The 16982-nt window shown below is 41.1% G+C and overlaps 1 protein-coding gene across 11 annotated transcripts in view; it reads left to right on the forward strand.

Annotated features, from left to right (window-relative positions):
* Nucleotides 1–16982, forward strand: part of rasal2 (RAS protein activator like 2) — a 365152-nt gene that overhangs the window by 69343 nt on the left and 278827 nt on the right. For 2 of the 11 annotated variants that reach the window (XM_078218011.1, XM_078218013.1), the window contains exon 1: nucleotides 7173–7858. The exons of 7 other annotated variants lie outside the window; for them this stretch is intronic. In XM_078218011.1, coding sequence (XP_078074137.1) covers nucleotides 7294–7858 — 565 coding nt within the window. In that variant the 5' untranslated portion in view covers nucleotides 7173–7293. Of the gene's footprint in view, nucleotides 1–7150; nucleotides 7859–16982 lie in introns of those variants that run through there. 2 more of the 11 variants (XM_078218015.1, XM_078218012.1) reach the window with 2 other exon arrangements.

Consider the following 16982-nt stretch of genomic DNA (forward strand, 5'->3'; position numbering starts at 1 on the left):
ATCATGGTGAGGATTGGAAGCCTTGGATTGATTTTTTTTTTCCCTCTCCCATTCCTCCCAATTCTTTGTCCGTGAATGCTGAGATAAATTGAAACATCCAATGGCTTGGTTGGGATTAGCTAATTCATAGTGAGATTTCGAACTGGGAATCGGAACGAGATGGCTCACGTAATTCACTTGGTTATGGGAGAAGCGTTTGCGTCTCCTCCTTTTGAAGTTGTCAGAATTAGCTGATTAATTGATATAAGCTTATAGCACTAGGGTATTTGTGTGTGCTTTGATCCAACAGTTATTGTTCGTTGTGCGTGCTACTGAATAGTTTTGATCACTGTACTGCAGGCAAAGCAATGTTCCTTGGGTCAAAGAGAATTTTGTTAAAAATAGGCAGTCTCTGCTTCAAGTGGCTGCTCAGTGATCTAAAGAGTAGATGGTCCCTGTCTCCTGAGAACAGAATCTCATTAGGCTGTGATTTATTTATTTTTCCCCAGTCAGTCCATCTTTCGCCTAGATAGTCAGCGCACCAACTACCTTTAGAAGGAGTGTGAAGGGAAAATCTGGAAGAAGAATTTTGAAGGGAGACTTGTTTGGGCTGTGCTACACTGAAAGTGGAGTGTATTCTGTTGGTTGGGCACTGTGACCTACAAGTTGCACTGTGTCGACTGTTGCAATTGATGATATTTCTGGATATGTTGTGGGTGTTGACCTTTGGCTGCCAGAAGCCGTGGGGAATTCCAGGCTCCTGTGGACCTGGCATTTTGACAAAATTTCAGCTTGCACATAGCCTTTCTGCTACAGTATTAAATCTACTCAAATGCCAAGTAACTTAATACACTGTAATCTTAATCCTGTACAACCAAAATAAAAATTAGATGTGTTAAATCATAATTAACTTTAAGCCCTATTACTGATGTTTCCCAGTCACACATTATTCTGCTCATTTTATTTCCCACTAACATCTATTCATTTGTTTAAAGTTTAAACCCATTTTGGAAATAGTATCTATAGTGGGGGGAAAAAAAAACATCTGAAGGCCGTATTTCATTCAGCAGTTTGAAGTTTGCAATACCATTCGGTCAGTATATGATGGATTTTGTTTTCTTGATTCAGTGTGTGACTGCCATCACCTTGGCAGTGTGATTGCAGAGTCAGTGGAACTCAGATTATAGAAGAAAGGCTGCTATTCATTAAGCAGTGTGCAGACATGGTAGCAACTTCTGACCCACACAGGATACCACTATTGCTTTTCTTAGATTTGTAGATGTAATCTTTAATACCAGGATTTCCAGTATATCTTTCTTTATCCTTAAACAAAAATTGCTCTGTACTGTGGTTGACAGGGTGCTCAGTGTCCATCTCTTTACTGCACTTTTGCTTGTTCCAAAAGCCCTCAATCCTTACCATGTTCATCCTCTGCTCTTTCTAACATTGTAAGAAGTCTAACAACACCAGGTTAAAGTCCAACAGGTTTATTTGGTAGCAAAAGCCACTTTCTAACATTGCCAGCCTGATGTCTCCATCAAGCCCTTCCCTCCCTTGCCAGTGCTCCAAAGCAGTTGGTTTCCCCTTGACACCCTGGCCTGCTTTCTCATTTATACCCACTTACCCCCTTCCACCCATGACAACTTCTTGTTCAAGGGAAAGTGCCCATTTAACTTGTAAGGTTGTGAATTTAAGCTTCATTTCAGGACGAGCACCAAGGTCAAAACTGACAGCACCAACTGAATGCTGCGTTGTCAGGTGAGCCATCTTTTGGGTCAGGTATTAAACCAAGGCCCCATCTGCCTCTCAGGTGGACATAAAAGATACCATGGCACAATTTTGAATAAGAGCACAGGAGTTATCCTCACTATCCTGGCAAATATGTATCTTTCAATCAGCATCACACAACTAGCTTGTCTGGACATTATTACATCATTTCCGTTAGGAGTTTGATGTGTGCCAATTGTCTTAATCGTTTCCTACATTACAATAGTGGCCACACTTCATTGGCTGAAAATCACTTTGGAGACACCCCGTGGTTGTGAAAGACGCTATACAAATGCAAGCCTTTTTCCTTCCTTCCCACTTTCCAGAGCATCAAACACTATTTCTAGGTGAAACAGTGATTTACTTGCACTTCTTTTGACTTAGTCTACTCTATTCACTGCTCACAATGAGGTCTTTTCTATAATAGGAGAGATCAAACGCTGAAAATCATCACTTTGCTGAACACTCCTATTTAGCCTGGAAGCATGACCCTGAACTTTCGGTCAACTGCCATTTTGATTCCCCATCCTACTCCATTTCTCATCTCCTGCCTCTCACTTTCATTAGAACAATGTGGGAAGCCAGTTTCAGCTTCAGCAACTGCACCTCATATCTCCATGAGGCCTTTTGCAGCCTTTGGACTTAAGTTCAACAGTTTCAGATCATCACCATTGCCTATTTATTTTGGACAATTGCTTTTATAAACTCTGCAGTTGCCATTTTCAGCTCCTGTAGACCCATCTCTTGTTTTTCCATCTGCCCCACGACTGTTTTGCTTTCTCAATTAATCACCCCTGACTTCCGTCATATCACAGACTTTCCTTTTTGTTCTTACTTGCAGTCCCTTCACCCTATCCTTTCTCTGCCTTTGTGCCAATATCATTCTGATGAAAGATCAACCTGAACATAACATCTATTTCTTCCTCACCGCAAATACTGCTTTACCTACTGTTTCCAGCATTTTCTGTATGTGACTGCTTTTTACATTTATATGAAAAAGAAAAATTGACCCTTTACTGTACGGTACTGAGATGTGTAATTGATATGTAGTAATCCACAGAGATTTCCTGAAGTATCAAACAGGCAATTGAAAGGCAGAGGGAGGATGTGACTCCTTACAGGGATGTATAGGGAGTTGCTTTTGAGTGAGTGAACTTCTGGGCAGCACCAAATAAACAGGAAGTGGTCTGGTGGGACCTCTTTGTTCAACAAGCCAGTAATTATGGCCACTGAAGCCCAGTAGTGCAGCGCAGGGGCTGGTACATTGTGTTTTCAGTTGGAAGCATAACTTAGTCTGCGTACTGCACATGATTTATGCATTCAGACATAATGAATACAAATATAATCTAAGACAGAAAACTCCAAAATGTTTCATGTTATTCGAAGCACTTCCTGTATGTGTTCCATGTTTTCACATAACTCCAGTGGCAGGTGTATTTTTAGTTGCTGTTTTGTCAGACTGGCCACTGTCACAGGAAGTGGTTCAATTGGGAAACAGATGGCAGCTGTGATACAAGAGTAAACGATCAAGACATGTGTTGTGTTTTTGTCTCCTTTCTCTTGCCTCCCTCACAATCAAGTCCATTAATAACTTAACCCTAACCTCTTATGTTTACTACAATAATGACCTTTATAAGTTTCCACCAGAGGAGGTGACTCTTAGAATTTAGCTGTATATTGAAAATTGAGATTTCAGGACATAATAAAATTTCTACAGGCTTCTCTTCAGATGTGAAGTTACCAGTTAGTTTGAGAGGAGCCAGTTGTCTGGAAGGAGGCAAGGTGCGACCACTGCTCACGTTGCTTTGGCTCACTTTCTTTTGGGCATATTGAGGCAAAAATGTTCATTAAATCACCAAATGTGACAACTTAAATTCTTTCCACATGAGCCAACTTGTTTAATCAAACTCTCCTTGATGTTGTGATTGGGTGGGAAAATGGGGGTGAAGGCAGCTCTGTCCCCATTCAGCAGGGAAAGGTGACCAATCATTTGGAAGGCACGCTTTAAGAATCGCCGAAAATCTGTTGAACTAAAGGCAGCAGGAAATGTGGCCGGGAATATCCCCCCCCAAAAAAGGGAAGTGCCCAATGGACAGGAAAATGTGAGAATTTTCCACCTGTTTTTTGGGCATACTTAACTGAATGAATCTCCAACACACTCTGTACGTCACTGAGTGCCTCAGGGGGAATTCATGCCGAGGCGGGGGGGGGTGGGCTCGGCTCATCACGCTGGAGAAGCTGGCATCAGTGCGCTGAGCGGGCCACTGTGCATGCGCCGATTTGTCAGTGGACAAATTTTGCTGGCCTCCCTATATTTACCCAGCCCCCTTCTCCCTGATTGCTGGCCTCCCGACCCCCTGCTCCAATTTCCGATTGCAGAGTGGCAGCAGGACCCTGCCCCCTTGGCACTGCTGTCCAAGGGGCACCCTCCCCCTTGTCCCCAACCTTTCGGGAAAGCCTCAATTGCCTCTGTCCCAACCAGTGGAGTGAGGACGCATGTGCCCCGTTAGTGAGGAGCAGTTGTAAACTCCACTGGGGGGGTGGTGGGTGAGACCCTAGCGGGCCCAGAGAACGCTATGCCTGGCCTGCTAATATGGAGATTGCTGTTTCCATGTGGTAATCAACTCTGCGTCCTTTAAAATAAAGGGCCTTGGAGACTCGCGATAGGCTGGTCAAGGGTCTTTTTCTTGGTAAATTTGGAAAAAGCGTAGATTGGAGCAGATGAAGCTGGCTTCATCAAAGATATGTCACACTGAGAAAGCTTTAGAAGTCAGATGCCAGCTCCTGAGGGAATAAATATTTTTCTAAACTGTCGCACTTTAAAACTTAGTGACTAGTTGAGGTTATTGTAGACAGAAGAACTGACACATTAGCTACAATACAAACAGATTGGAAGCAGTGGTAGCATAGCCCCTGTGATGCTGCTACCTGCTCCTGTTCCACTACAGCCATTGCTTAACAGCTTGGAGCCAGCAGGCAAGAGGCAGCCGATGGAGCTTTTGCATTGAGAATGCTAGTCAGTGGTCTACTGTCATTCAACCAGGCTAGCACAGCACGTGTATAAATATTTTGTTGCAGGGAGCCTGGAGTTATGTATATTGTTCAATTGCAGCTTGAGAGGCAACTGTGGACTTGGCAGCACTGTCCGTTTATGCTTTGTGCTATTGGGTTAACCCATAGAACAGTCATTTGCTGCTCATTGAAAAACTGAGCAATTCTCTTCAAAGCACCCAACTGGAGGAGAAGTAGGTGTAATTTTGGGAACCCACAGTAGCAAGGACCATTGCAAAAGCTCCAATGCAAAATGGCTAAGATGAAAGGCTATGGTATGACAGAAATCCTAATTCCATTCAGCAGAGGATAAGAAGAACGGATGGTCTAAGAAAAGGACTGAAAATTGTTGAAGGCTTTGAGAATAGTGAATGAATTGCTGACGTAAATTTGGGATTTGTGCTAAAGGCATAATTTGGGAAGAAAATTGTTCATTATTGGTATGCATAATGCATTACAGTAAGTAGCTAGCAAAGTGTCGTCAATTATGACATTTGGAAAGGATTAAATGGGCACAAAAATATTAAGTAAGAAGAGTAGGGAAATGGAATTGGATTAGGTAGCTGCACACACGCAGGCAAAATGGGACACATGCTGAAATTTGATTCTGTGATCTTGTAGAGTATCTCTAGAGTATCACTGTGGTATCCACGTATAAATAGAATATATTAAGTGTCACAGATGGTCAATTCAACAGCTCATTTGGAGTCTTAAAACAATCTCCACAAAAGATTCTTTGAGCTGAAATCAGGAATTTCTTTTACTTAGTGCTGTGAATCTTTGGAATTCTCAATCCCAGAAGGCTGTGGAAGCTTTGTCATTGAGTATGTTTAAAGCAGAGATTGACAGATTTTTAAATACCATTAACATAAAGGGATGTGGGGATAGTGTAGGTAAAAAGGCATTCAAGTGGATGATTTGCCATGATTGTGTTGAATGGTGGAGCAAACTGGACAGGCTGAATGGCTTATTCCTGCTCCAGTGTGCTCACCTAAGGGGAGTAAAATTGCACGGTGCAATTTGACCAAGGATCTATACAATTGAAGCAAGAATTGAAATACTAAATTTGTTATTTGTAAGTTTGAATTTTCCAGGAGGGTGGCCATTCCAGACCGAGCTCAGATCTGCTGGTCGAAATAGAAAACCTGGCATCCTCCGGCCTGTATGATTCCATGCCAAATTTAGCAGAGTCAATACTTGTTAGTTTGAGCAACCTGGGAGGGAGGCTTCAAGATAACTTCACAAGTTTGGTGTTTGTGCAGTTTAGTTCTCTCTTGTAAAAAGAAAAGGATCATCTAGTTTTTAGCAAATTTGCCAAATAAGTAAATTTTTGAGAAAGCCATGTGCATATTTCTTTCATTATTTTGAAGCTGTTTGTTTTCTTTCATCCTGTGTCGTGGTAGCTGTGGAATAGTTTGCCCAAGTACCCATTGTTTACATGCGATCCAGTTGGTGAATAGAATAACTCAATATACACCTGGGGCCATTTGGCCTCAATGAATTAATTGGCAGTGCCATTATTTTGTATAAGCAGGCTAGCAAGGAAGCCTTTTCAACTATCACAATTGAACTCTTTCAGCAGTGAAGTTCTTACCTGGTTGACTGTTGAAGTGGATCTGCAGGTAATCAGGAAGTACCTGATATAATGGACAAAATTCTTTTTTTTTTTGCTTACATTTGGGGATTAGCTGATAGATGTGACTGTTGTAGAATGAGGAAGGTAATACTGAAAATATGTCTTCCCTTTCCCATGAGTTATCAAATGTCAGGTCATTCAAATCCATACTCAACACGTGAAGGAGTGAACATTTATTTGCTGAAATGGCAACTTAATTCCTTCAGTGAGATTAAATCTCGATGTGCAGCTCACATTTCTACTGATTATCACAATTAACTGTTACTTGGTTGGAATAATGATAAACAAGTCAAATAAAATCAAAATACTGTGGATGCTGGAAATTTGAAATAAATACAGCAAATGTTGGATAAACACAGTAGGTCTGGCAGTATCTATGGAGAGAAAGAGTTAACATTTCGGATATAAATGATCCTCTACAGAACAGGTCGTCCTGTCTGGTTCAGTGCTGACATTTACTCTTTGTTGCTGAATCTTTCAGGAGGCTCTTGGAAGTAGCCACTTTTATTTTCAGAATATTCTTGTCAGTGTTGCCTGTAAAGCTCAATGAGAAATGTTCTTCAGAATTTTGAGGGAAATCTTTTTCTTATGATCATCCGTTAGTTCTGAACACTTCGGTTGATCAATTTTGGTCTGTGGTTGTCTGTGAAATGTTCAAAGCCAACTTCCTTTCTTACTATAATACAACGTCAAGAAGAGGCTCAATAGGAAGTGGTTGTGACGTGTCTATGTGCATCTCGACACGGAAAATTGAAGCAGTTTTAGTATGCTGTGACTTTTTAGTTGGGTGCTGTATGTTAAGTGCACTGTTTTTATTTAAATTTGAGAGCTTGAAGACTCGGGTTATACAAATTTGAAAGATGAATGTGTTCAAAAAACAAGCCGCCTCCTCACGGGCTGATTACAGAAGATCCCTCTCAGACCCAGCTTGCTGTGACAAGAATCCCACCAGTCTGAATGCTTACCAGTGGCGCACAACCTCAAAACCAAAATGGAAAATATACAAGCGGGCCCATTCGGAACCTTTCAAACCAACAAATACTGATAAATGGCATTCGGCCTCAAATTTTTCGTGGAAGGTTAACAGGAGGATTTTTTCTGGCATGAACAACAGCAGGTCAGAAGATCAGGATCAGCCAAGACAGACTAAGCACCATCTCGAGTACACTGGATCAGATGATGTCCTGGAACAGAATCCTGCCCAGGTGGTGCAAGCAAATACTAAATTAGCAATAATCCCTTACCACCGATCCATCTCTGAACCTGGTTGTTCTTCAGCCATAGAGAAACCACCTTTGAGACAAGTCCACTCAGATGCTGACCAGAGAACTGATTTTATCCGTGGCTTCTTCACTACAGTATCAAACCGGCTTTCGAGGTTTTTGAGGCACAAAGAAGAGCCAGATGTGGATTCACTGCAGGAAGGTAATACATTCCAGGCAATGCTCAACTAATTCAGATGGATCTTGATGTATTGAAGGGTTATGGAAAAAGCATATTTACTTGGAAAGGTGCAATTCTATGCACGTGGGTAAGGAGAATGCTGAACATGGATACACCCTTCAGGAGAATGCAAAGAAGTCTGAGCAGTCTAGTGTCTATATCACGAAAGGTTTAGGAGTAATAGCTGGAGCAAGTAGGGTGTTTGGATATAGTTTTGGGACAATTGACTCGACCAATAAGTGTATGAATTTGTCCTTGGGTATGCCTCAGTTCAGCTTTGGTCTTCTCACATGGTAGGTTATGTTGAGATTTGGAAAGGGTGTAGTGTTGTGCTTGAAGCTTCTAGGTCATCAAGATAGGCTAGAAGAGCTGGCACTGGATCCTTCAGGGATGATCTAATTGATATGTACAAGATGATTAAGGGAATGGATTGTTTTTGAATCAACTGCCAGTTCCATTTAAATAGATTACGATGCACCATGGATATGATTTGGAGCTGTGTAAGGTCAGACCCAGGTTAGATGTCAAGAGCTGTATCTTTTCTCAAAGGAAGTCATCTTTGGGACAGGTTGCTCCATCGTGTGGTAGATGCTTATTCACTGAATTCCTTCAAGCGAGGCCTGTATCTGCTGCTAGCTGGAGAGAAGATCACCTTGCATAAAAGATTGGTGCTAAATAAAATTCTGGGTCAGAGTGATATCCAAGAATTGATTGCTGTGGATGGTTAGAGAAGCATTTCCTAGATATCTGCCCCATCACAGCTGTGTTTAGTTTGGATCTTTATCTGGTTCTTCCAGGAGATAGTAATTTGAGGCAAGGGTAACAGTGATGTAAAAGGCACTACAATTATATGGCTCAGGCCACATAAGCTAGGTGGTTCATGTATATTCGTATTATGAGAGGCAGTATTGGAGATTTACTGTAAAAAGCAAATTATTAAGCAGTCCTTTTTGTCTTCATCCAAAAATGATTTATTTCACTTCTCTGCTGTTATTTGTCACACTGGTCAACAAAGCAGGATTTTGAAAACAGGTTTGTGATTTGATTGAGAAATTTTCAGCTGGAGACTAATCTTGTACAAGGGGAAGTGTAAAATACGAAATCCGGTTAACCTTATGAAAATAAATCTGTTTCAGTTTGATAGTTTCTAAAGCTCAATGTTGAAATTTAAGGTACTAAAATGGGCATGCTTTGAAAACTAAGAACCACTTACAACTCAAAGACAATTTGATTCGGGTTGGAAATGAGGTGGTCTGCATTCTTTTAGGTATACTCTGTTTGGGAAGCCTGTGATAATGCCTGAACTAATTTATGAAGGAAATATTTTTCAATTCAGTTTATGCATTTGAGTTGCATGCTGAATAATTGGAACTGCAGCGAAGGTTGTGTTGATTTGCACTCTGTCCTAAAGTGCCACTAATTGTCAGTGCTATCAGAAAATATTGGAATTGAGGATCACTGCAGTAAATTGTAGATTCAGATCATGTAGTCAGCAATAGATGAGGAAGACAGTCAAGTGTAAAGATCCTGCAGTTAATGTTGGTGGTAAAATCTCAATATGCATCACCTTTAAAAAAAAAAAAATTTAAACCGACTGCTGTGGATGTAACAAGACCTTCAATTTGTGGTGTCAAGAAGCCATGGTTGGAGACGGATATTAATAGCCCAGATTTTCAGGTCTCCGAATAGTTCAGAGATCTGCGCAGGACCCCCTCAGGAGTTTCAATGTAAACATGTCCCCAGTACTCGGGTAGGAAGTTTAAACTTATGATTGCCTGTTTTACCCTGCCCAGGTTGCTCCATGATTGGCTGGAACCATGCAGACTTGGGTAGTTTGTTGAAACTGACCCATGTTTTTAACATGGATTTACTTAAGAATTTTTCATAGGCCTAAAACCAGCAAAACTTTAAGTCGTTCAGTTGGAGTGTCACAGCAATGTTCAACCCTTCCTGCACCTTGCTGGAATCCCTGGCTACTGTCTGGCAGATGTTAGAGTCAGTATTTTAAAGGGAGTGAGGCAATGGCAGTGGGGTGAGAAGGGATCAGGGAGGTTGAACATTGTTCTCTTCCCTCCCTCGCCGCCACCATTGTTGGGGTGAGAGGGAGGACAACATTGTTGAGCACGAGTGAAGTCAGGGCTGAGCACTGACATCGGCTCAGACTATGTAGTTTCAGAACTTGACAACTCCAGGCAATCTTAAACCCACAAGTATTTCTTTAGTCGCAACGTGTTCAAAGAATTGTAAATAACTGGATTTAGAAATGCTGGCCAAGGAATATTTCATAATTGTTGATACTGAAAATCAAATTTTAGAGAGAAACAACACCAGCTTTGGGACATTTAAATAAAAGCAACATATTTCAGATGCTGGAAATCGGAAATAAAAATAGAAAATGCTGGAAAAACTCAGGTCCGGCATTATCTGTAGAGAGAAACAGTAATGTTTCAAGTCTATATTTAAGATTCTTCAGAGTTCTGAAGTCAGACAGACTGAAATGTTCACTCTGCTTCTCTCCACAGAATTTGCCAGACCTGCTGAGTTTTTTCATTATTTTGTGTTTTTATTGGGACATTTAAACAATTTCCTAGAATTTGGCAGTTAGTGCTGTATAAAGGGGTGTGGCTTGGCCTCCTTTGCAAATGGGAAGTGTTGTCATAGTTAAGGTATAATTCTTGTAAGTACTGTTGGCAAATCAGGCATTTTGACATTTATTCCCCCTGTCCAGCTTTAGTGTTTTTTGTTTGAAGGAGATGCAGTTCTCAGATTGAGTTTCACTTGCTTGAACTGTCCTTAAATTAGCTCCTAAATCCAGAAATATTTTCAGTTTCTTGACAATCAATTTATACACACATTCATGTCTAACCTGGATTCGTTTGTGCATTTCGATCAATTGATTAGAAACACTTTCCAGAATTAGATTATTTTGGTTAAAGTAGCAGTAGTGTTATATAACACTGGGCTGACAAGTGGCAAACAACATTCATGCTACAGAAATGCCAGGTAATGGCTATCTCCAACAAGAGAGGATCTAACCATTGGCCATCAATTCAATGGCAGTACCGTTGCTGAATCCCCTTTATTGACAGGAAACTGAACTAGACGAGCCATTTAAATACTGTGGCCACTGGAGCAGGTCAAAGGCTGTGAATCCTGCATTGAATAACTCACCTGACTCCCCAAAACCTGTCCACCATTTACAAGTCACAAGTAAGAAGTGTAACTTGTCTGGATGAGTGCATTTCTAACAAGCTCAACACCATCCAGGAACCGCACAAAGCACACTTGATTACTACCCCTTTCACAAACAGTCAATCCCCCCACAACCAATGAACAGCTGTGTACCATCTACAAGATACCCTGCAAAAACTCACTAAGGTTCCTTCAGCAGAACATTCCAAACCCATGGCAACTACCATCTAGAAAGACAAAGGCAGCAGACACATGGGAACATCACCAAGAGGTTCCCCTCCAAGTCACTCACCATCCTGCCTTGGAAATATATTGCCATTCCTTCACTGTCACTGGGTCAAAATCCTGGAACTCACACCTAACAGCACTGTGGGTGTACCTATACATACCTCAGGAATGGCAGCAGTTCAAGAAGATCGCTCACTACCACCTTAGAGGGTAACTAGGGATGGACAACAAATGCTGGTCTCGTCAGTTACCTGCATCCCATAAATGAATTAAAAAACATAACCCTTTAAGAAACCTGAAATCCTGAAAGAGCCAGGAACAAGTTTATTGAAGCACAACACTTAGAGACTAACAGAGTTAATCAGTGATATGGCATGTGTTGTATTTAGAATGTATCTGATGATGCAGTTATGTTACTGTTTGTGAAGCTGATCATCTGGGAGAAAATGCTTTGGCATTGAGACAGCACCCCTTCAAAGTGGATGTTGCTGGTTGAGTCGCTTATGCTGTTGTACTTAAAACATGCATTTGAAAGTGGCTAATATTTATTTAATGGATTACTGAGCTCATACTAGTTTGGTGTGTTGTTACTACATTAGAGAATCATCGAACGGCTACAGCACTGAAGGTAGTCAATCCTTCCAAACCCTCAATCTCGTCCTCGAAGGTGCTGAAGGGCAGCAAATGCATCAGAACACCTGCACTTGCAAGCTTCCCTCAAAACCACACTACCCTGACTGAACCACACTACTACTCCTTCACTGTCCCTGGATCAAAATCCTGGAACTTCCTTCCTGTGGAGTATACCTACACTGTGGGTGTACATACACAACCTGGACTGCGGCGCTTCAAGGCAGCTCACTACCACCTTCAAGGGTAATTAGTGTTCGCCATGCTGGACTAGCCAATGACACCTGTGAACAAATTAAAATTGCCCGTACTGTTTATGCCGACTCCCTGCAAGAGCAGTGTAGCTCATTACACTCATCTGCCCTTTCCACAAAGGCTTGGATTTGTTGCTCATTCTGAATTGGTGATAAACTGTTTTCTCGTATACGTACACAAGTCATTGAAAATGGTATGTCAAATCGAAGACAAGGTTAAAATACATTTGGGACGTCTTGTTAAAGTTGTACAAGACATTGGTAAGGCCACACTTGGAATACTGTGAGCAATTCTGGTCACCCCATTATAGAAAGGATATTATTAAACTGGAAAGAGTGCAGAAGATTTACTAGGATGCTAGTAAATCTTCTGGTTTAAGCTGAGAGGGGAGAGATACAAAAGTGTCCAGAGGGGCAATTTTTTCACAGAGGGTGGTGTGTGTCTGGAACAAGCTGCCAGAGGTAGTAGTAGAGGCGGGTACAATTATATCTTTTAAAAAGCATTTAGATAGTTACATGGGTATAGAGGGATATGGGCCAAATGCAGGCAATTGGGGTTAGTTTAGGGGTTTTAAAAAATAAAGGGCGGCATGGACAAGTTGGGCCAAAGGGCCTGTTTCCATGCTGTAAACCTCTGACTGCAATTCTCTCTCCCTCCCCCTCCCGAAAAACCACCACCACTCTCGGGCAGTGCACTCCAGATCCTAACCACTCTTTGTATGAAAATATTTCCTCATGTTACTGTTGATTATTTTCTTAATTACTTTTGGTTTTAAATATTGTGGCTAATGGGAATGGAAACAATTTCTCACCAGTTTATCTTGACCTCTTCACAATTTTTGAATTCCTTGATCAAATCTCCTCAACATTGAGAAAATTTCCAGCTTTTCCAGTCTATCCATGTAACAGAGACCTCTACTTCCGAAAACTGGAACTGTTCTTGTAAACCTTCCAACACCTTTTAGAAAGTGTATTCATTCTTCCTAATGTATGGTGCCCAGAATTTTAATACAAGACTTCACTTGAGGCTGAACCAGCATTTTATAAAGAAAAGTTCACTTAACTTGCTTGTCTTTTTATTCCTGTGCCTCGTTTTAAAGCCTCGAGCCCCAAATGCATTTTAACCTCGTCTTCGATTTGACGTACCATTTTCAATGATTTGTGTAGGTATACAAGAAAACAATTAACCACCAATTCAGAATGAGCAACAAATCCTAGCCTTGCCAGTGATGCTTACATCCAAGGCTCAGTCATGAATAAATATCAAGAAAAGCAGATAAAAGCAAAATGCTGCAGATGCTGGAATCTGAAACGAAAAGAAAATTTCAGCAGGTCTGACAGCATTTGTGCTGATAGAATAGAGATGTGGAGATGCCGGCGTTGGACTGGGGTAAATACAGTAAGAGTTTTAACACCAGGTTAAAGTCCAACAGGTTATTTGGTAGCAAATGCCATTAGCTTTCGGAGTGCTGCTCCTCTGTCAGATGGAGTGGATATCTGCTCTCAAACAGGGCACAGAGACACAAAATCAAGTTACAGAATACTGATTAGAATGCGAATCTCTACAGCCAACCAGGTCTTAAAGATACAGACAATGTGAGTGGAGGGAGCATTAAGCACAGGTTAAAGAAATGTGTATGGTCTCCAGACAAGACAGCCAGTGAGATTCTGCAAGTCCAGGAGGCAAGCTGTGGGGGTTACGGATAGCGTGACATGAACCCAAGATCTCTGTCTAGGCCGTCCTCATGTGTGCGGAACTTGGCTATCAGTTTCTGCTCAGCGACTCTGCGCTGTCGTGTGTCATGCAGGCCGCCTTGGAGAACGCTTACCCGAAGATCAGAGGCTGAATGCCCGTGACCGCTGAAGTGCTCCCCCACAGGAAGAGAACAGTCTTGCCTGGTGATTGTTGAGCAGTGTTCATTCATCCGTTGTCGTAGCGTCTGCATGGTTTCCCCAATGGCCTGTCTGGAGACAATACACATTTCTTTAACCTGTGCTTAATGCTCCCTCCACTCACATTGTCTGTATCTTTAAGACCTGGTTGGCTGTAGAGATTCACATTCTAATCAGTATTCTGTAACTTGATTTTGTGTCTCTGTATGCTCTGTTTGAAGTCTCACAACCCCAGGTTAAAGTCCAACAGGTTTATTTGGTAGCAAATACCATAAGCTTTCGGAGCACTGCTCCTTCGTCAGATGGAGTGGATATCTGCTCTCAAACAGTGCACAGACACAGAAATCAAGTTACAGAATACTGTAACTTGAATTTCTGTGTCTGTGCACTGTTTGAGAGCAGATATCCACTCCATCTGACGAAGGAGCAGTGCTCCGAAAGCTTATGGTATTTGCTACCAAATAAACCTGTTGGACTTTAACCTGGGGTTGTGAGACTTCTTACTGTGCTTACCCCAGTCCAACGCCGGCATCTCCACATCAGCTCTGTTTGAGAGCAGATATCCACTCCATCTGACAAAGGAGCAGCACTCCGAAAGCTAATGGCATTTGCTACCAAATAAACCTGTTGGACTTTAACCTGGTGTTGTTAAAACTCTTACTGATAGAATAGAGCCAATGTTGTGTGTCAGGATGACCCTTCAGTGCTGAAGATAAGGAAACTAAGACAAGATTCATAGTGTGAGGGTGGGGTTGTAATCCATAGGGATGGCACAGACAAAAATACAAGGAATGTAAATGTAATAAATATCAAGAAAAGCAGTCCTGTCCTGACTGATGAGAACTTGATCATACACCCCTTTGAGCCTGCTCCGTATATTGATAAAATCATGGTTGATGGTCTCTCTCAATTCTACTTTTGCTGCCTGCTCCCCATATTTCTTGATTTCCTGTGAAACTAAAAGTGTGTATAGCTCAACCTTAAATATACTTGATACTGTAATATTCACAGTCCTCAAGAGTAGACAATTCCAAAGATCCACAACTCTGTAAATGAAAAAAGTTCTCCTGACCTCATCCCTAAGTAATCAACTCCTTATTCTGAGACTGTGCCACCCACATTTCAGATTCCGCAGCCAGAGTAAAAAAAAATCTTGTTTGAGCCTCTTTGTTGCAGTTCAGTAAAGGAAACACAAGTTCTTCTTCTTCTTCTTTATAAACTACCTTTACTTCTTTGATACAATTCTGCATCAACAACCAATACCACCTGTAGCCCCTTTATATATCAGTGACTTCTATTGAATAATTGATATCAAATTGACATTAATTGGAAGGTCTGTTAATCCATTCCTAACACTCTTAAGTCCACGGGCGCGGTTGACGCCTTCCGTGACCGCTGGGCACCGCAGGGGCTGGGGTGTATTATCAACCCCGATAATCACCTTTTGGTTTGATGTTTTAAGTTTCCTTTCGACTTTGTTTTTGGTTCGGGCTGTTCCCCCTTCCTTTTGGGGAGCTGCCCCCTTTAATTTGTCCCTAAGTTAGTTTGAGTTTGTTTACTTGGTTGGTATCAAAAGAAATTCCTAACACTCTTAAGTGTGCATCCTATCAAGCCCCTCATAATCTTCTATGTTTTGATCAGATTGCCTTTTATTCTTCTAAACTCAGTTGAGTTTAGGTGCAATTTACTCAGTATCTTCTCACACAACAACCCTCTCATCCCAGGAAGCAACTTAATGAACCTCCCTGCCAATGTAAGAACATCCTTAAATATGAAGACCAAAATTATCCACCACTCCAGGTGTGGTATCAACACTTTACAATCTCAGCAAGGTGTCTTTATTTTTGTACTCCAGTTCCCTTGCAATAAAGGCCCACATACCATTTGCCACCTTAATTGCTGCAGTACCTGCGTGCTAACATTTGCGTATCTTGTTCAAGTATACTGAAGTCTTGCTGAAGATCAACATTAATATTTTGGAAGTTTCACACCTTTTAAAAAAAAATGCTTCTCTATTTTTATTACCATAGTAAAGAACACTTCTGCACATTATACTCTGTCAGTCACCTTGCTGTCTTTATCTCTTTGCATCATCTTCACAGGTTGGATTCCCAACTAACTTTATATTATCTGCAAACTTGGGTAAATTGTTTTCAGTCTCTTTGTCTAAGTAAGTCATAGATTGTAATAGCTGAGGTCCCTTTCATTGATCCTTCAGGCACTCTACTAGTTTACAATCTGTCAACTTGAAAATGGCCCATTTATCTCTTGTTCCTGTCTATTAACCAATCCTCCATCCGTACTAACATAATCATAGCAAGTCCACAAACCTTTACCTTGCCTTTAATCTGTTGTTTGGCACCTTACTGAATGCTTTTTGGAAATCCAAGCATACGATGTCTACTGACTATCATTTCGATTTACCTTCCCAGATATAGCCTCAAAAAAACTCTTAACAAATTTGTCAAACACAATTTCTCTGTCTTAAAGCTGTATTGACTGTGTATGATCACAATGTGATTTTCTAAGGCCTCAGGAACCATGTACTTTCCTCCAGTTTGAAAAACAACCATTCACCACTGGTCTGTTTCCTCACTTGGTCAACTTCATAGCATGCTGCCATTGCCCCTTGTATTCCAACCTTTTTTTCAGCTTGCTGGCTAACCTATTATGCAATACTTTATCAAATACCTTTTGCTAGTATATGTGCACCACATTAATCATGTTGCTTTCATCCACTCCATCATCTAAAACTTAAACAGATAAATCCATGCTGGCTTTTGTTAATTTATCCATTCTTTCATAAGTGACTATTAATTTATCGTTTCTAAAACTGTCAATAATGATTTAGGACTGTGCGTCAGATTGAAATGGCACAACAGAAAATAATTTTTAATGTATTTTGAAAA

The sequence above is a fragment of the Mustelus asterias genome, chromosome 8, assembly GCF_964213995.1.
Source record: "Mustelus asterias chromosome 8, sMusAst1.hap1.1, whole genome shotgun sequence".
NCBI classification, from domain to species: Eukaryota; Metazoa; Chordata; class Chondrichthyes; order Carcharhiniformes; family Triakidae; genus Mustelus; species Mustelus asterias.